The 21,848-nt window shown below is 36.4% G+C and overlaps 1 protein-coding gene across 2 annotated transcripts in view; it reads right to left on the bottom strand.

The window, feature by feature from the left end:
• The window catches only part of NSD3 (nuclear receptor binding SET domain protein 3), a 154,121-nt gene that overhangs the window by 57,724 nt on the left and 74,549 nt on the right, over positions 1–21,848 (bottom strand). For both annotated transcript variants that reach the window (XM_044663565.1, XM_044663566.1), the window contains exons 3-5: positions 11,240–11,311; positions 10,112–10,271; positions 2,071–2,225 (exon numbers count right to left, since the gene is read on the bottom strand). In XM_044663565.1, coding sequence (XP_044519500.1) covers positions 2,071–2,225; positions 10,112–10,271; positions 11,240–11,311 — 387 coding nt within the window. The remainder of the gene's footprint in view (positions 1–2,070; positions 2,226–10,111; positions 10,272–11,239; positions 11,312–21,848) is intronic.

The raw sequence follows: 21,848 nt of genomic DNA, 5'->3' as shown, positions 1-21,848 counted from the left end.
AAACCATTTTTTCATCTGAAAGTTCTTTATACCAATGAAATCATAGGTATATAATCCTTATCCCAACTTAACTAAAACTAGTCTAAGGTCACCAATGAATAGGAAGTCACGAAATCACATGGTCTTTTTTCACTCTCATTGTCTTCTTTGGAGCACAGGAGCATTGACTATATGCTCCTTCTTTATGTTTCTGGGTTCTCTGACACTGCATTATCTTGGTTCTTCTACTTTAAGATTGAAAGTCCTGAAGCTAGAAGGACCCTGGAGGGTACCTGGCTCTCTAGATACATATAAGAAACTGAAGTGCAGAAAGGTTAAGTTAGTTGCCCATTATCAAAGATATTAGGTGAAAGAGCTGGGATTTAAACCAAGGTCCTGAGCTCCAAATCTAACACTTTCCATTGTACCATTAATCTCTCTGACTCTTTACTTGTTATGGAAGAAGAGCTCTCCTAGCTCTTCTGACAACTGCATCAGATTTAATTTTTTTGAGAGAAGACTCTTTGAGTTAGGTCTCCCTATCTTACCCCAAATAGAAGTATATAAGCCACTCATAAGCCTGATGGCACTGCTGAATTTATGACCCAGGCTGGTAGCTTCTTGGCAGCCAGATGGCCCCTTGGCTTGAGTGGTATACTAGCCTCAGATGCACTAGAAGGAGGGATTATAGCAGAATGCTACTATGGCTAGCACAAATGTCACTACCACCAAAGACTTTCTACTTAGCCTTTTATTCTTTATATGTCCACTTCCTATTTGGTGAGCTCCATTTTTTTAACTTTTGCCATCAGTTTATATGACTCCAAATTTATATCTCTTGTCTCTACTTGTAATCTCTCCCTGTTGAAATCTTATAAGATGATTAAGAAACAGATCTAGGGACAGGAGGTCCCAGTTTCAAATATGGCCTCAGACACTTCTGGTTGTGTGCCCCTGGGCAAGTCACTTGACCCCCTCCCCCCCAATGCCTATTATCACTCTTCTGTCTTGGAACTAATCACAGTATTAATTCTAAGATGGAAGATAAGGATTTAAAAAAGAAGAAGCAATCAACTGAGGTGGAAGTGATCTTTTCAATCTTTAAGCCTTTTAAAGTACTTTCCCTATACCTCTTCTATGGCCTTAACACATTCTATTTTGTACTAAAGTTATTTGGTATATGTCTTATCATTCCTAATAGAATATAAACTCTACCAAAAGCCAACCCAGTGTTTTATTTATCTTGGCATCCTCTAAGCATAGTAAGTGCCTAAAAACGCACATTGAACATGAGAGTATGTTTTTATGAATGCCAGTAAATTCTGAAAAAACTACCTATGAGGCTTTCTAATATGCTAGGCATTCTCTTTCTATACAGAACAAAGAGAAATCTGACAATATATGACTCATTCCCAACTAGTAGTTTGATAAAATTTAAAAAGAAACTCAAGACAATTTCTCACCTAAAATATCATTACACTAAATTTAGCATTTAAGTCCAATTTCTTCAAATCATAAAATATAAAATTCAACTTAGTTTTGTTAACAAAATTCTCTTTTAGTTAGATTTGTTCAGAATATTTAAAGCATTTATCTTTTTAGAGTTGTGATTTCATGTTCACAGGTGAAATGGACAAAAGACTATACATCATAACCTTAAAATATGCACCAATGTGTAAGAATTCAGAAATTTCGCTTTTAACATAAAAACTTTACAAACTAATAACAGACCTGAGAAACAAACTTATGAAAGAAAGTCAAAAGAATACAAAACATATAACTAATTCTAGCAACATATTTTCACACCTTACCAGCACCTATTTAATTTAGGCTCACCAATTTTTGACTTATCAGAAAATAATTTACTTGAATTAAGCAGGTAACTAACTGAGCTAACATTTGTGAGCTCTTGTTAAAATAGTACTTGTTATTATGAATAATAGCAATCTATTAAAAATTGTTTTTGATGGAGTTCAAAAGCAGAGAAATAAAACTAATACTGTTTGATTCAACCAGGAGAAACTCCATTGAATCATTAAATGTTTTAAATATACTATATTCAGTTGATATAATGAAATCATGGACACATACCTTTTGTTTCTCAGAGTGATTACTGGCTTGTTTAGTTGCTTCAGCCAGTAACTGTTCATACTGTTTATGTCCTTTGTATTCTCGTACCCGCTTTTCATGGACCCATGCTCGCTCTGGTTGGTTGCTGAAAAATTGGACATGGTACTCCCGGGCCCCTGAAAACAGAACCTCTTATCAACAATTTCAAAAAAACCATATGGATATTCATCCACAAAAATTCAAGTGTAAACAATGGTGAGTAGGCAAAGTTTCCTATAGTCTTAATTCCATAACCATCCACCATATACACAATTTTATAAACTATGATGTGCTACATAAAGTTATACTATTATCCTAAGAGAGTATTTTGCCTGATTGAGAGCCAGATCCAGAGATGGGAGGTCCTAGGTTCAAATCCTGCCTCAGACACTTCCTAGTTGAGTTGCCCTGGGCAAGTCACTTAACACCTATTGCCAAGCCCTTACAGTTTTTCCGTTTTATAACATACACAGTAATGATTCTAAGGCAGAAGGTAAGGACTGAAAAAAATTATATATTATGCTTACTGATTAAATGTTTACATAATAAGAGTGAGTTTAAAGAAAATTTTATTATTGAACTTTTTCTTATAATAAAAAAGTTTTCTAATATTTAGATTCATTACTAATAAAAACCTAACTTTTAATTTGCCCTTGATAATGAAAAAAAGATAGAGCTTGAAAAATTAGAACAAAATCTCAAAGTAATGACAATTTTCTCTTCATAATACCCTTGAGAGTTACTAAGTATAAATATTGACCTCCACTTCTCAGAAAAGGAAATTAAAGTTCTAAAGGATAAAGTGATTTACTTTGGTCAGAGCTAATAAATGTCAGCATCAGAAGACAAATACCTAATACTTCTTGAGAGTCAAGTCTATCATATCATACTGTTTCTCTACAATAACTATATGCTCCCACCTCTCCACACATCCATACAGGCCATCCCTCAATCCACTCTGGCCATCTTCAAATCATTTAGCCTCCTCTTAGCCAGCAATTAATGAATTTCCAGACCATAAACCTGTCCTGCCCTGGGCTCACACTATACCCATTAATGAATGTATCACCTGGCCTAGCTGGTATTTCACATTCCACCTCAGCCATCTTCAAGTCATTTTCCCGGTCACAGGAAGTCCAATACAATCTAGGTGGGGAGGTTTAAATGTAACATTCAAATCTGGACTTTAGAAAAACATGTTTATTTGCTTAAGATGAGAATTAAGTTAAAATAAATTTCAAATAATATTAGAGAGACCACCAGGGACTTTTCCCATTTTCAGTTTTATTAGCCTTTTGTCTTTATTCTGAAACTAAATTAGAATTTTAAATGAGGGGGGAAAAAAAAACAGCTGAGTAAAAGATATCAGTTCTAGGTCAATAAAATAACCAACACAACATTAAGCAGTTTTTAGATGGTTTACTGAGGGTAGAGGAAAACTGAAGATCACTTAGCTTAGGAAGAAAAGGGATGAGTAAGAGTCTATACCAGTGATGGCAAATGGACTTGGGCGGAGCTGCTCCCTTCCCCCTCTCCATTGAGCCTGATGATATTTTTTTTCTCATCACCCACCCCTCCACCCATCAGCCCAATGGGAGTGCTTTCTCCCTCCCCTGTGTGGGGTAAGGGGTGGGGTGGGGTACACCAGCACTTTGGGGTGGGGGGTGGGGAGATTATGGCACAAGGTCTGGTGGTGGGCGGCATGGCACTTGGTCTGGGGAGTAGGATGGGGGCAAGGCCTGGCACTCCATCTCTAAAAGGTTCGCCATAACTGGATAGAATTCATATAAATCTGCAGAAGCTTAACTTTTGCCTTCTGACCCTCCAGGTTCAGCCCAAACCCTTAAGCCATAGGAAAGAGGAGAGAAATACAGCTCATGTCTCTGCCAAGGGTGAAGGAGCCCTGAATAGCTTAAGACTTATACAGCACAAGATATGGCCTAGAGAGCACAATCTACTTCTAATCAATACCAGCTAGTAGCCTTGGGGAGATGTAACATTAGCTATGAACATAGAGTGAAACTTAAGTTCTATTATAATAATTGTTTATTCAGGTACCAACATTCCTTGACCTTGGGAAAGTCCTAAGAACATGAAAAACCATATGTAACAAATAATACAAAGCTTTACTTTAGCCAAAAGTTCCATTTCCTTTCCCATTAAGTCTTATATACTGGAGATAATAACAAATAGTCCATTTGCTTGATTTAAAGTTTATTTCCTTCTCATTCCCTGGCCAAAATGTCAGTAGTGAAACTATATAACCCAAAAGCCTGACTAACCCATAAACTAGTTAATCAGCTACTAAAGTTTCGTGGCTAAATCTTTAAAGTTTTAGTGACTAAACAATGGCTTGAATAAAGTATGTGTTTAATATCTGCTGAACAAAATAAAAGAGTTGATTATACTTTAAATAGAACATATTTAAAGAAATAATATGTATGTCCCTAATTTTAGACAGATATTGCAAGACTAAAACCAACTGGCTTTCAGCTTTTAAAAAGCTTACTAAATAATGAATGATAAGACTTTTAATAAGTAGTGTGTAATTGAATAGCAGGAATACTTTGCATGTTTACATACAATGTTTTTAAAAGATCTGCCTTTGGTATGAAAAATATATGGCCCTCTATGATTCCTCAGGCCAGCCAAATATTTTTTGAAAGTGATTGTGAGAAGAGATTAATACTGAAACATTTAAAAGACAAATTAGGTAATTTATGTATTTAGGTGAGAGACAATTTATAATTTATTTACAGGCATCTCTGTCAACATTGAGAAGCAGTGAGCTATTGCTAAAAGAACACAGAAATTATAGGAAGAAACCCTGGACTTAAGGCCTAAAACCAATTTTGACCCTGAATAAAACATTCAATCTCTCTTCCTCAGTTTCCTTATAATAAGCAAACAACTTATATTTATAGTATTTTGAAATCTATTAAAATAGTTTCCTCACAATAATCCTATTAGTTGTTAAACACTAGTATTATTTTACAGATAAGGAAGCTGAATTGAAAGGTTATTCAACTTGCCCAAGATCACAAGGCTAGTAAGTGTCAGAACCCGATCTTGAACACAAGTCTCTTGACTGCAAGAGGCCAAAACTCTTTTCACTCTAATGTCATTCATCTGTGAAATGATAACAAAGCACTTCTATTTATCTCATGGGTTATTTTGTAACAAAGTGCCATATAAATGTTATCATCATCAGAATTCTACAAAAAGTGATAATCACAAAATCATGGTACTTTTTCCAAAAAGGATTTTCAGATGGACAGTTTCTTTTTTGGCATGAGAGAATCGCTAGATTGTATTGCTTGAGTAGGTGGCACGACTCCTCTGTTCTGGGGGTGCTGGTTACTGCTTAATGTAAAAAACGAACTAAAACAGCCTTCTTGGAATGTTCAAATGAGCCCAAAGCTAGACTTGGCTCTGCCTCATTCTGACAAAGTCAGTAACTGAAGCTGGAGAAAAGCATCAGGATTCAATAAAGTGATGAAATCTGAAAACCATACACAAAAATGGGGGTGGGAAAGGGGAAGAAGGAGAAGAACAACACTTTCTACACAAGGAGAGGATTATGGAGGCACAATGCTCAGAGGATGTAATTTTTAAGTGGAGAACTAGAAACCCAAGAGTGAATATAAAAAAAGTGTTTTATACTTTGCCATAATATGCAGAGTCCCTTAGAGAGTCTTACCTTTCACCTACTATCTCTGATTTAAAAAAAAAAGTGGACACATAAAAAGAAAAAAAATGGATACATTATGACTCCTAGAGAATTTCAGATCACTCGCCTTAAAAAAGGATTCTATTATCCTTATTTTCAATCAGTAAATTATAATGGTAGGGAAAAGAAATATGTTTCAAAAGAGAAGAAGCATGGCTCAAGGATCCTGTGGTTCCATAGCATAAGGAGGAAAAACAACATTTTAAAAGTACTTGAAGATTTACAAAGTGCTTAGCAAATGTTATCTTTGTTATTTTCATAACAACACCTTAGGAAGTGAATGCCATTTTACGTCTATTTTTATAGTTGAGGAAACTGAGGCAAACAGAAATTAAGTGATTTGCCCAAGACTGCAGAGCTAGTTAAGTATGTGAACCCCAGTTTAAACTCATGTTTTTTAATTCAATGGGAAAAAATATTGCAATAGTAGAAAATACAGTAGGACAATTTCTATTCAATGTAAAGCTTAAGAAATATAAAAGAGCATTTTTTCAACAAAAAGGCAGGGAATAAGAAAGAAAATAAGGTACACTAAAGAACTAAAGGCTCATTTTGAAAAAGAAACTTCACTGTCGGGTATCTAGCAGTGTTTAAAGGAAAAGGATACCCTGTGATTAGCAGTTAATAGTTATCTGTACTATAAGCATACATTATCTTGCTTTGGTGAAAAGATCACTTTAAACTATTTGGACTTAAGTGACTCACCTTCTGATCTTGATTTAATTTCCCAAGGTTCTTCTAAGAAAACATAGGCCAACCAGCTTAATATACTAATATTCTGGTCTCTATAGTAGTTATATTTCTCATTGAAAATGTGCTTTCTTACAGAAATAAGTTTGTCTGAGTTTGGGTGGTAAGCATTACTAGATGAAGTGACCATTATAGGTCTAACCAAAAATAGCAAAAAAATGTATCTCTGGAATGGGCATAAAGGCACTGGATTCAGAGTCAGGAAACCCAGGGCTCAAATCTTGCCTCAGATATTTAGTAGTTCCCCCCTTATCCACGGTTTCATTTTCTGCAGTTTTAGTATGGTAAATCACTAATTCCATGGGAAGAAGGGAAGCAGGAAGGAGGCTACTGTCAGATGAGGGTAGCTCAAGGAAGTATGGAAGCTGGGACCCAAGCATGGACAAATGGAAGATAGCCATGAGGATGTATTTAATGTTGGTAATGTCTTACTGTGCGCTCAGTTTATCACCTAAACTTTATTACACGTATGAATATACAAGAAAATCACATTATATATGGGGTCAGGAGGTGTTTGCTTATATCAGCAGTTTCAGTCATCCACAGCAGGTCTTGTCAGATCCAGGGGCCCTATTCTACTTACTGTGTTACTATGGACAAGGCAAATGCCTCTTTTGGCATCAGATGCCTCATCTGTAAAATGAAGAATTTGGATTTGGTGACCCTTCCAGCTTCAAATCTATGATGGTATTAGTACTATATTAATAGCACCCCTTAGGACTAGTCTCTATAAACAACATTAAAATCATATAATTTTAAAGGTGAAAGGGTCTTTGAAATCATCTAATTCAATTCCCTCATTTTACAGTTGAAGAAATTAAGGCCAAAAAAGATTAAATGATTTTGTTTACCAGTAAGTGGTAAAGCCAGAATTAGAGCTCAAGATTCCTAACTCAATCAAACGAACTTTGCAGTATATCACTTGATTTCCATAAAACAAGAACATCTTAATATTAATTTCTGTAGGCAAAGTGAGAGACATTTATATACTTATGCAATTAAGATCATTTAGTAGAGTTAACAATCTCCTCTCACATCAACCTATCTGTTCAAAACCTCCCTCTTCAAGGCAATCCATGCCAGTAGGGGAGCAGATCTACTTGGATTCCTCTGTAATACCTTGAAGACTCTGAGCTTTTCTACTCAACTGCCTCCCATTCTCCTGTTTCCTTATTCCTTGTCAAATACCAACTACTTAGGAAAAAAACTGTCCCCAGTCCCTTCCCTCCTATTTTTTTCATCTGAATCTCCATCAAGCCTAGTTTGTTTGTGACCTACTTCAACTCTACTCAACCTTTTCACTGAGTCTTCTGAATTTCCTCTTCCATAATGAATAAAACTCCCCTTCATACTGGACCTGTGTCTTCCTTACATTAGTTAGCTTTCACTGACAATTAGCTTCCCTTTGCTAACATTATATTCCTAAATTTCCTCTCCAGAATGATTGCACTCTCTCATATCCCCAACACACCAAGGAGTCTGAATACTTCTCTGTTTCCATGCTAACTTCTATACCTTCCCTTTATCTCCATCACTTACCAACCATTCTTCTTTTGAAGTCCATTCAATCAAAAATTTCCACTTGATTCAAATTATAATAGCTGTAATATACTGACCTCAAGGTCATTCTCCCTTTTTTCTCAAGGATTTTTAATATCTATCCATGTAGATGTTCTCTCAAACTCGTATTTCCTCAGCTTTAAATCCCTCAGCCAAAGAAGAGAATGGCCACAGACTAGATCACCCACAAATGTCACTTCCCTAAATAGAAACTATGCAATTACTCTATCATTCTACCTCTAACCTATGCTTCATCCCTATTAAACATGTTCTAATCCCACCCTAATATCTCCAAACCCCTCATTCATTCCCACAGTACCCCATTCTGATTTTACTTTCCTCCCTCTCTAACTTCAACTTACTAGTCATTCATTTGTACATTCTCCTCTCTTGAATCCATGCTCCCTTGTTTATCTCACCAAACTTCAGGTTTGGAGTAATCCCACCATCTTCTACTTCTACTCCTATGCATGGAAAAAGTGTTTCAACAATGACAACTAGGTACATTACAAATTTATTTTAATCCAACCTCAAATGGGCCCTCTGAATCCTTACTAATTATTTCCTTACTACACTCCCCATGAAAGCATGCTAAACATTCTTGTCTAACTTCAAACATCTCATAATGCTTTCCCCCTTGAATGATGACCTTGCCTTTTTTACTTTGATAACATTCTATGTGAACTCCATTTTCTCCATCTCAAAACCATATCATTTCCTACTCTCTCTTCTTTCTCCCCAGTCTCTGACAAAGAGGTGGTTGTTCTCATTACCAAAGCCATCTCCTTTATATGTTTACTGTATGTGATTTCATTGCTTCCCATCCACACAACCCTATTAAATCCTCATTTATACCCTCTCTAGAATCTTTAGCTTCTCCCTGTTGCTTTCTCTACTGCCTTCAACAAATGTGCCAAATTCTTACCCAAACAAGATGTAGATACCTCTACAAACTCTGAAAAAGCTGCCTTTACTTTCCCTCATTTATACTCACTTCTTAACCTTTTGCAACCTGACTTCTGATTTCATCATTCTACTGAAACTATCTTCAAAGTTACCCATGATCTTTTAGTTTGCAAATTTGATGGTTTCTTCTCCATCTTAATCTTTCTTGACCCATCTGCTACATTCGACACTACTGTCCAATTCATTTCCTTGACACTCTCTTCTCTGGGTTTTTCTGTCTACTTTCTCCTGCTTCTCCTACTACCTGTCTAATCATGCTTTCTCAGTATCCTTTGCTGGTTCATTATCTATGCCATAGATGCTAACTATGCACGTTCCTCAAGGCCTAAAGCTCTCTTCTCTTCTTCTTTTATACATTCTCTATCTTCATAACCTCACTGGCTCCTATGGGTTTAACTATAATCTATATGCAAGTGACTCTAAGATCTATAAAGCCAACCCCAACATTTCTCCTAAGCTTTGATCCAAAATCGTAATTAGATAATTCGAAATGGATGTCTAGGAGACATCTAAACTCATTATCATTACCCTCCTCTCTTCCGAATTTATCTTATTTCTGTCTAAGGTACCATAATTTTGATAGCACCTTAGCTTTGTAAGTTGATTTCTTATCCCATTTGTCCAATCAGTTGCCCAATCTTACCATTTTTACTTCCATGAAATCTCTGATTCCTGACAGAAATGGGCAAATTCACACATTTTAAAAAGTATACTACAGAACTTAAAATGATGAAAGGCCCTGGGATTGGGCAAAAATATATATAAACATGGGATTCCAAACATAAATAGTCATGTGACTTTATCTGATATCTTTTTAAAAGTTAGCTATGGACAACTAAATGGTAATTTGACTCAAAAGGGTTGGACTAAACTTGGAATGAAAAAATCTACAGCTTAAGGTCTGGAGTACCAGCATTAGATGTTATACATTCTTAAAGAATAAAAGAGAAGAAGCAATTACTTAATATTAATTTGTATTTAAATGGTTATATTTAATATTTGCTTAGTAGCTCTTACCTCTTGTATTAATTTTGGTATGAACCTCAAGTTGGGGATCACTTGAAACCATACAAGGCCACCAAGGATAGGTACCCACTTTAGACCAGACGAGATCACCAACTTGGAACTTCACACCAGTGCTCACCTCTGCTGGAAGGGAAGGTAGGTACTGTTGAACCTACAGGAAAGAAATTTTACCACAACAATAAGTTAAATTGTGAGGGAAGTATAAGAAAACTGAATAAACATGGATTGTGTCTTTTGTAGGGTTTTATAGATAGTTAGTCTCTTTTCCATTGACATTTGTTATTAAAACTACAAAAAAGAAAAAGAATTGGATTGGACTCTTAAGTTTTTTCAAGAAAGAGATTCTTCTTATTTTTTATATTGCCCTCAGCATTTGTGAACCTAGTTAAAAAATGATCAATAAATCTCTGTTGCCTAAATGAATGAAAACAAACAGAAAATAAGAACAAGAGTTTCCTTTTCCAGAATGTTCCAAAGGCATCTTTAAGAGTCTACACAAATGACAAAGAGAAGGAAGGCAAATAGTTATGAGTGGCAGAAAAAAATTCAATGAAAACATCTGTCTTTTAAAATTTTTATTGCTATCTTTTGTATTTATATAACTTTTGTTTCCAAATCTATCCAATTCTGTTCCATCTAAGATAATCTCTTATAACAAAGAATTTTTTAAAAAAGTGAATAAACAAATCCAACATATCACAAGAATTAAAGTGTTCTATACCCATATTTACTCTCTCCTTTGGAAAGAAGGGAGAAGAGAGAGGAGTCTAGAAAATATTCGTCTCTTAAACTGCCAAGTGCTATCAGTCATTCTCATAGTATTAAGTGGTTTTGTGTAACTTGGTATACAATGTCCAAAAACCATATTTTTAAAGAGAATTTGGGAGTGTGAACAGAGCATCTATTATGTCAAAACAAAACATATCAAATTTGAAACGCGCACACACACAAAAGAAATTACTGCTTAAAAGAGTTCCAAACTTTATTTCAATATAATTTTATCAATAAGACTTACAACTATAACATTTTAATGGGTTTAATGACTACGTTACCTTTTAAAAGTGTTTGAAGGGGTTGGGGGAAGAGGGGCAAACAAATATTTTCGTTAAGTCAACTCACCGGTGTTTCTTCTAATACCATAGAATCTTCTCTTGGTTTTTCAGATAGAACATTAACCCTCTCATTTGGTCTCTGCAGAATAAAAAATAACAAAAAAATTAAAAGCTTTAGCAAAGAGAGCAAAACAGCAACCTAAAATAAATAGAATATATAATTGAGAACAGGGGAAAGGAAAGGATATACTAATCCATCAGTAAAAAGAGAATGAAAAGAAAATTACATACTAGGAAATATAAACCTGAAAACAAAAAGACTACTTCTGCCTTTAAGATGACACTTTGTAAGAGTTCTAGATCATTTTCTCCAGTCTCCACTACTGATGGCAGGGAAAATAAATTGACCTGCCAATGCCAGCAGACTGAATTGCTGGTGTTTAGGACAAGTCACCAGGACAGGACATTTTTACATGTGGACCTGTACAAAATCCATCAAGCCTGAGGGAAGAGCACATTACTGAGCTAGGGACAGTTCATATCCTCCAAAAGTCAGTTAGGATAGAGATCATTAATTGTGAATAGCCCATTATGTAAAGAAGTTGAGATGCCTCCACACCTAGCACTCAAGGACGCCTCCTTTGTGGGGAGGAAGTCAGGAAGTGAATGATAAGGAAAAATAAGGGGAAGAGAGGAAGGCTGAAAGTACTAAAGATTGGGGTGGGGGGGAATCTCAAAGAAATAGAACATCGACAACAAAAGGAAGAACAGTAATGAAAGAAAACATGGCTTCCATACCTAGGTAAATGAGTTCAAATGTTATAGAATAAATACTGCAAAATGAAGGGATATGATCCAACACTTTATGAAACTGAAGATCTGTGGAATTTGAGAACATGGAACTACAACTCACTCTGCATGGTTTTAAAGAATAATCATACTTATGAGAGCAGAATTTATTTCTTACACAGCAAAAATAATAAGCAGAATAGAAAAATATGAATCTACAAATGCAAGTCTTATCAAAGAAACTAGAGAGAAAACAATAGACTGGGGATGAAAATACAAAGCAATGATGGACAATCAGAAGAGAAACAAAAGACAATATTAAAGGAAAATATGGTGAGATAGGAGATCCTCGTTTCAAATATGGCCTCACACTCTTCCTAGTTGTGTGATCCTGGGCAAGTCACTTAACTCTGATTGCCTAGCCCAGGGGTCGGCAACCTTTTTGGCCATGAGAGCCATAAATGCTACATTTTTTAAAATGTAATTTCGTGAGAGCCGTGCAGTGCTCACAGTGCCGCTCCTGTAACAGCGCCTGAAAAAAAATTGACTTTATGGCTCCTGCAGAAAGAGCCATATCTGGCCCTCGAAAGAGCCATACGTCGCCAAGCCCTGGCCTAACCCTTACAATACAAAGTATGGACTCTAAAATGAAAGGTTTTTAAAAAAAAAAAAAAAGGAATGAAAATGTTTACTATACAAACAAAACAAAGGGATTTTAAAGGCAAAATGCCTAAGGACAACTAAAGATCACAGATGTCCCAGAAGAATCTGACAGGACAAAAAAACCTTAATACCACAATGAAAGAAATAATAAAAGAGAACTATACAGAACTTCTGAGTATAGAAAAATGAAATCTGAATTGAAAAAATTCACAGATCATCTCTAGGGAAAACCCAAAGCTACAAACACCAACAATTAAACCACAACTGGTTTAATTTAGCTATTCAATTCAGAAACATCAGGAAAAAGACTTTCAAATCTCAAGGAAAGGCTATTGAACAGCAGAATTATTCCATACACATTAGAAAATGGGAGGAGGAAACATAAAAATGTATTCTGAAGATCATGGGAGACCATGGTGTCCTATACTGAAAATCTGAGGGTAACCAAAAAGGACAAAATATGGATATTCAATAATAAAGGATTTTGAAACGTTTTTATTTTTTTTCTCTTTTAGAAAAATTTTCCATGGTTACATGATTCATGTTTTTACTTTCCCCTTCACCCCTCCTTCACTAACCCCCCCCCCATAGCCCACACCCATTTCCACTGGTTTTAACATGTGTCCTCAATCAAGATTTATTTCCATATTATTGATAGTTGCATTGATGTGGTAGTTTCGAGTCTACATCCCCAATCATGTCCGCATCAACCCATGTGTTCAAACAGTTGTTTTTCTTCTGTGTTTCTACACCTGTAGTTCTTCCTCTGAATGTGGAGAGCGTTGAAACATTTTTAGAAAGAAAACCAGAACCAAGACAATTATTTGCCTCTCAAACACTCCAAATAACAGAATTGCAAGTGAATAAATGAAGATGGCAACAACAAAAAGGACCAGTACTTCGTTCTAAAGGTACACAAGGAGTCAGGGATGAAGGCAGAAATCTGGTAGAGGTCTACCAGTTAAGAGGTAGATAGATAGCATAATGGAAAGAACCTTGTGACACCCTGCCTATAGGCAAATGCTTCTATTGTGGGACCACATTACAATATGGAAGGGGACATGAAATGTGTGTGTGGAATAGATGGATAGAGAAGTGAGGAATGCGCTAGGATCAACATTAATGGCAAGCAACAAGGGAGAGGTGACTATTGCAGTCTCAGAAAAAAAAGAGCTTTGGGGAAGAAACAAGATGGAGCAGTAAAGGCAGGGACTCACTTGTATCCTCCCATATCCCCCTCCAAATAATCTTAAAATAACACCCCCAAAATAAATTGTGGAGCAAGAAAACCAAGAAAAAAACAGGGAGAAACAATTTTCCAAGCCAAGACAACTTAGGTCAACAGGAAATGTCTATCTCCCTGGTGTGAGAGAGGCTCTTGGTTCAGCTCATATGGCACCCCAGCAAGTCAGTGCTGGCCTTGGGGGGGAGGGGCAATAGAATCAGCAAGAGTGACTTCTAGGGTGCTCAGCCCACAGATGGTAAGGGGACCAAACAACTGGTCAGAAGGCACTTAAAGGAGATGCTTTGCTAGCACATGATGCAGGCCTCTATTACACTGCTAATTCAGGGGATTCATGTTGGAGGCCCAGAGCAAGCAAGATCAGCACACCAGAGCTTGTGGTCACATAGGAACAAGGACCCTGATCACAATTCCAGGGCACTAAAGAGTGCTTGTGGTCATGCACAGACCAAGAAAAGCAGTAAGAACATCTCTCCTTAGATCATACTGGCATGGACATTGTACCCCTTAACCCAGGCAAACTGTATAGAATATCCTATTTTTCTTATTTATTCAAGTTTCTCTTGGTGCCATCTACTATTTACCCCCCTCATCCCCCCACCCCCGTATCATCTTAGACCATTTAGTACTCCAACCTCTCCCTATGAATAACTCTTCTAATTACTATAATAGTGAATACAGTTTTTGAAAATTATACATAGCATTTCTCCACATAGGAATACAATTATTTGATCTTATTGAAGCTCTTAAAGAAGCAAATTTAAAAATAAGTTTTCTTTCTTTCCCCTCTATTTCTTATTTACCTTTTCATGCTTATCTTGGTTTTTGGAGTTGGATATCAAACTTTCCATTTAGTCCTGGTCTTTTCTGTGCAAATACTTGGAAATTTTCTACCTTGTTGAATGCCCATACTTTCCCCTGGAAGTATATAGTCAATTTTGATGGGGAGGTGATCCTTGGTTGTAGACCCAATTCTCTCGACTTTCTGAATATCATATTCCAAGCCTTGCGGTCTTGTAGTGTGAAGGCTGCCAGATCCTGTGTGATCTTGATTGGTGCTCCTTGATATCTGAATTATCTCTTTCTGGCTTATTGTAAAATTTTTTCTTTTACTTGGAAGCTCTTGAATTTGGCTATTATATTCATAGGGGTTGTCTTTTGAGGGTTTCGTGTAGAGGGTGATCTATGGATCCTTTCATTGTCTATTTGACCTCTTGTTGAAGAACATCAGGGCAGTTTACTTGGATAATGGTGTCCAAATTTCTATTAATTTCTGCCTTTTCAGGAAGACCAATGATTCTCAAATTGTCTCTTCTAAGAAGACCTGCTTTCTTGATCTGTCATTTTCTCAGTGAGATATTTCATGTTTCCTTCTATTTTATCAGTCTTTTGACTTTGCTTTATTAGTTCTTGCTGTCTTGAGAGATCATTGGCTTCTACTTGCCCAATTCTGGCCTTTAGAGACTGGTTTTCTGCTATAATCTTGATTTTCCTTTTCGATTTGGTCTATTCCGTTTTTCATGGTTTACTGCTGTTTAATTATCATTTCGTTTGATTTTGGGGCATTATTCTCCAATTGGGAGTTTCTGTCTTTTAACCTGTTAACTTCCTTTTGAGCTATTTCCCACCTTTCTTGCCAAATCTCTTCCATCTTTCTCATGATCTCAGATTTGAACTCCTCAAGAGCTTGCGACCAATTTTCATTTTTGGGGGAAGGTTTGGATGTGATTACTTGTTTGTTCTCTGCTGTTTGTTCTGTTGTCTGGATTTTTTCTGTGTAAAAGTTATAGAGTGTTAAAGATTTCTTCTTGATCTTTCTCTTTGGAGGTTCTTGTGCATGGCTTGCCATTATTATTATGCTGTTTTTCTTTCTCAGTCAGAAGTCTGGGTGAAGCAGAGAGGCTCTCTAAATGTCTACTGAGCTGTGGAGCAGTTTTTGCCTGAGTCACAGTGCAGTGCTGCCCCTCTCAGCTTTATCCTCAAGCCCATGTTATGCTCTCTTTAGGCTCCTGGGGTCTCAAGTCTAGTTGTTCTTAGGGTCAAGCCTCCTGGTGGTCCCCTTGCTTGCTCCTCTGCTCAAGGCTTCTTTAACAGTCTCAGGGTGCTGCTTCCACAGTCATGCACCCTTTCTCACTGGGTCTCCACCCAAAGTCCACGCCTGTGCTCAAGGTCTGTGTTCAAAGTCTGCATTCTTTAGCCTCTTGGGGTCTTAAGTCTGGCTGCTCTCAGGAGCAGGCCCTGGTGATCCCAGGTAGCTGCCAAGAACTTAATGAATGCCCCAAACTTGCTCTAACTCTTGTGCACTGGCTTTGGAACTGTAGGTGGTGTGTGTGTGGGGGGGGGGGGGGGAGTTGCTCAGCTCGCATTTTAGTGAGAGTTAATTCACCCCCTTATAACAGGGAAATGCCCAAATCCCACATACCTTCAGTGCTGCGCCCTGTTGTGGGGTCCCTTCGTTCATCTAGATTTGGTTTTTGTGTCCTCTTGAGGAGTCATATATATGTGGGTTAGGAGAGGTTAAGCAGCTGCTTCTACTCTGCAGCCACCTTAACCTGGAAGACCCTGGCAAACTGTAAACAGGGAATTTCCCTTGCTCCTTTCTGTCCTTGTGACTCCTAACCCAAGAACATCTGATAACTTCTATAAGACCCTGAGATTATCATCATCTTTGGATCATCCTTTAGTTTGAGATGGATATAGAGATGTACTTCTGGGCCACACCTTGATACCATCGGGCTGTATCTCAGACATCCATCTGTTCTATGAGGGTCTTTAGATAGACCCTGGTCAGATGACCAAACACCCCACCAAATGCCTGAGGGTTTACCAGTCTAGAGTCACATCTACACTGTGATACAGCATCACGTACTCACTGTTGTAAAGAATATTAAAAACCCCTGAACTGAAGCATTCTGGAAGCAACCCCCCAGGGTTCTTCCACTCATGCTGTCTGGCTGGCCAATATTTCTACATTACAAATAAATCTCTCCTTTTTACTTTTAAGCTAAGAATTGGAGTCTTACATTCTTACAAAAGCTATCCTTCCTGAACCCAGGGGTTCACCATTACACACCACAACATAGGCTATACCCCACAACATTACCACCTTGGAAGAACTGAAAACTTACTTGTCCCCAGAATTAGCTCTTAAAACAACAGCACAAAAACACCTTAAAGTTTGAGAAAATGTCCCCTACATCCAACAAGATGAGCCCAATTTTAACATAAAGTTAAAAGTCAAGAAATATTCTGGAAAACATGAGCAAAAAACAACAAAAGAAGCTGACCATAAAAAGTTATTGTGGTGGCAGGAAAAATCAAAACAAAAATGCAGAAGAGGACAATGATTTCACAGTGAGTGCATACAAAGCCTAAAAATAAAATGTGAACTGTGTTAGGCCTAAAAAGAACTCCTGGGATACTTAAAAAAAAAAGGGGGATTTAAAAAACCAAATAAGAAAGGTAGAAGAAAACTGGAAAAGAAATGATGCAAGAGTATCATGGGGAAAAAAAAGAGTCAAGAGCTCTGTGGTAAAGTAAGTACAAAAAGTGAAAAAAAGATATACAAAAATTCACTGAAGAAAACGACCCCTTAAAAAGCAGAATTGAAAAATAGAAAAAGAGATAAAAAGCTTAGTGAGGAAGACAATTTGTTAAATTAGAACTGGGCAAGTAGAAACTAATGACTTTGTAAGGCATCAATAAACAAGAAAACAAAATCAAAAGAATGAAAAAAAGGAAGAAAATATGAACTAAATGGGAATAAAAAAGCCATATCTTATTTTTAGCAATACATAGCACATACACAAAAATTAACCATGTTTTAGAGCATGAAAACTTCACAACCAAATGCAGAGAAGCAGAAATAATAAATGTAACTTTTTCAGATCAAAATACAATAAAAACTATAATCAATAAGATCCATGGAAATACAAAAAATTAACTGGAAGCTAAATAATCTAATGCTAAAAAATGCTGTGTCAAAGAACAAATTATAGAAACAATCAATCATTCTTTAATGAGAATGACAATGAGGAGACAATCTAATTTATGGGATACAGCGAAAACAGTACATAGGAGGGAAATGTATAGGTCTTATAGCAATAAAATAGAGAAAAAGCAGATCAATGAATTGGGCATGCAACTAAAAACCTAGAAAAAGAACAAATTAAAAATCCCCAATTAAAGACTAAATTGGAAATCCTGAAAATTAAAGGACAAATTAATAAAATTGAAAGTAAGCGAACTCTTGAACTAATAAATAAGACTAGGAGTTGGTTTCATGAAAAGCAAATAAAGCAGAGAGAGCACTGATTAATTTGATTTAAGGAAGGAAAGAAGAAAATAAAATAATTCAGTATCAAAAATTAACATTGTAAACTCACCACCAATGAAGAAGAAATTAAAATAATCATTAGGAGCTATTTTGCCCAGTTCTATCCCAAAAAAATCTGACGATCTAAGTGAAATGGATCAATACTTACAAAAATATAAATTGCCCAGATTAACTGAAGAGGAAATAGAATACTTAAATAATCCCATCTCAGAAAAAGAAATTGAACAAACCATCAATGAACTCCCTAAGAAAAAATTCCCAGGGTCAGATAGATTCACAAATGAATTCTATCAAACATAAAAAGGACAATTAATCCCAATAAACTGTTTGGGGAAACAGGCAGAGAAAGTCTTTTTATCACACAAATATAAGCCAGGAGGAGCAAAAACTGAAAGTTATATGTTAATTTTAATAATAAATATAGATGCAAAATTTCTAAGTAAATACTAGCAAGGGAACTATAGAAATATATCACAAGGATCATTCAATGAGGGAATTTATACAATGAATGCAAGGCTGGTTTAATATTGGGAAAACTATCAACATAATTGACCATATCAATTACCAAAATAAGAGAAATCACATGATCACATCATGATGCAAGAAAAGCCTTTGAAAAAAATACAACACCCATTCCTATTAAAAACACAAGAAAGCATAGGAATAAATGGACCATTCCTTAAAATTATAAGTAATTATCTACTGAAAACCATCAGCAAGTATCATCTGCAATGGAGAGTTAGAAACCTTCCCAAGATCAGATGTGAAGCAAGGATGTCTATTATCACGCTATTATTTAATATGGTACTAGAAATGCTAACTTCAGCAAGAAGAAAAAGAAATTGAATTAATTAAAATAGGAAATGAGGAAACTATCACTTATTGCAGATGACATGATGGTATATTGAGAGAACCCTAGAGAATCAACTAAAAAACTAGTTGAAATAATTTATAACTTTATTACAGTCTCAGGATACAAAATAAACCCACATAAACCAAATAACTCTAGACAATATAAAATACTTGAGAATCTAGTTGGGAATACAAACCTCAGAATTATATAAACACAATTATAGAACATTTTCCACACAAATAACATCAGATATGAACAACTGGAATAATATAAATTGCTAACAAGCAGGCCAACATACTATAATAAAAATGACAATTCTACATAAATTAATTTACTTATTCAGTACCAAACCTATCAAACTACCAAATAATTATTTTAATGAACTAGGAAAAAAATAATAAAATTCACCTGGAAGAACAAAATGTCAGGAATATCAAGGAAATTAGTGAAAAAAATAAAGTGAAGGAAGGTAGGCATAGCACTACCCAAATTCAAACTGTACTATAAAGCAGTAATCATCAAAACAGTTTGGTTGGTACTGGCTAAGAAATAGATGGTAGTTCTTGGTTGTAGACCCAATTCTCTTGCCTTTCTGAATATCATATTCCAAGCCTTCCAAGCCTTTAGGGTGGTGGCTGCCAGATCCCGTGTAATCCTGATTGGTGTTCCTTGATATCTGAATTGTCTCTTTCTTGCTTCTTTTAATATTTTCTCTTTAGCGTGGAAGTTCTTGAATTTGGCAATTATCCTGGGGATTGTCTTTTGAGGATTTAATGTAGATGATGATCTTGACTCTTTCAATGTCTATTTTGCCCTCTTGTTGAAGAACATCAGGGCAGTTTTCTTGGATAGTTTCTTGTATTATTATTATGATGTCGAGGTTTCCATTTATTTCTAGGTTTTCAAGTAAGCCAATGATTCTCAAATTGTCTCTCTGAGATCTGTTTTCCAAGTCAACCATCCTTTCAATGAGATATTTTGTTTCCTTCTAATCTGTCATTCTTTTGACTTTGATTTAATAATTCTTGCTGTCTTGTGAGATCATTGGCTTAAACTTGTCCAATTCTAGCTTTTAATGACTGGTTTTCAGCTAAGATCTTTTTTATTTTCCTTTTTGGTTTGATCTATCCTGCTTTTCATGGCTTCCAGCAAGTCATTTCTGGTCTTCAATTTGCTTATTATTTCATTTAGTTTCTGGGCTTCATTTTCTAAGTAGGAAATTCTCTTTTAAACTGTTATTTTCTTTTGGAATTATTTCCCACTTTTCTTGCCAAATCTCTTCCATTGTTCTCATAATCTGAGATTTGAACTCTTCAAGAGCTTTTGACCAATTTCTATTTTTGGGGGGAAGGTTTGGTTGTGTTTACTTGTGTGTAATTGAAATTTTGAAGTCTCTGATCTCAACTTCCTGTGGACATTTCAGGTTCTTTGAAACTACATTTCCCATGATCCAATTGGCTTCCTCTCTTGCGTAATCATGTAGACAGGAAGCATAATAATGTAGAGAGAAGGATAAAGACCGAGTCCTGAATTGGCTCTCTCCTTTTGGTGACTTGGAGCTGATCCAGGATGGGGAAAGAAAGTAACAGGGTGTGGGTCTTTTAAACTGACTCTCAACATGGCATGTGGCTCCATTTTTCTAATGGCTACCAATAAATCTTTTTAAACCATAATATTTTTAAATCTATCCTTTTATATCCATTTTATTTCTTACATTTTTGACAACCACTTGAGGTTTGGAGAAGAAATCCTCAATTTTTCAACAAACCACGTTTCTGCCATGGCTGGCCTACTTCTGCCAGTTTTTTGTTTTTGTTTTTTTCTCTTCTCCCCATTTTCCCCAGCATCCCAGCTATTTTTCAGGAAAAGGGGAGTTACTTTTCTGCTGCTGATAGCTCCAGCAGCTTGTTCCTGCCTGCTGATTCTTATATTCCCAATAGATCCAACTGATGCCAGCTGCCCCTGGCTCAGCTGGACCCTCCCTTGGGTAGGTGGGTGGGTGGGTGGAGCTGTTTCTGATCTTCTCAACCATCAACTGAGGGCTGATAGCCCCTGCATGGGGAGTTTTGCCGTCTGATTACTGATCCCAGATCCTGGCTGTTCCTGCCTTACATTCCCCATCCCTTTGGATGCCAGACACCTGTTTGAATTCCAGCTGCTCTGTCTGAACTCCAGATGATCCTGTTAAGCTGTTGCTGTCACTGCTTGAAACTTCGGAAGTATAAACCCCCTTCTTTTTCATTTTGCACACTGGTGAGTTTCCTTGATGTGTTCCTTGGAAGCCTGTGTGTGTTTCCTCTTAGACATTAAGGACTTTTAACCTGAAGAGAGATTCTTTAGCCTCTTGTCTAGCCACCCCAACCCCAACAAGCCTCTCCATGTGGGTTTTCTAGCCCCTACCCCAATTGGCTTCATGTGGGCCCTAGCTTTTACTCTTCAAACAGGAAGTAGAATGGCAAGCATGGCCCACATTGCCTATTTGAAACAGAACTCAGTTCTGGGATGTTTTTTCTTCCTACCATTCCTTGCAATTATCTTGCCTGAGATTCAGGGGAGAAACTGATTCCCTTATGAACGCTGGCCATTTGGGTCTGCCAACCTCTGAACTACACCCATTATTAGGGTCATCCACACTATGCTCAGTGCAGAGCTCAGATAAAAGGAACTTGAATGGAATCTTTAAAAGAGTGGAATTGGATTTTAAACGTCTTCAGACTCCACTGTTTATTTAAAGTCTCTGTATCATATTGTATTTTGCTGTATTAAGTTCATATATTAAGCTGATCAATATC

The sequence above is a fragment of the Gracilinanus agilis genome, chromosome 2, assembly GCF_016433145.1.
Source record: "Gracilinanus agilis isolate LMUSP501 chromosome 2, AgileGrace, whole genome shotgun sequence".
Classification (NCBI taxonomy): domain Eukaryota; kingdom Metazoa; phylum Chordata; class Mammalia; order Didelphimorphia; family Didelphidae; genus Gracilinanus; species Gracilinanus agilis.
The sequence above is the reverse complement of the archived record's forward strand: the minus strand, read 5'-3'. Positions and strand labels throughout refer to the sequence as shown.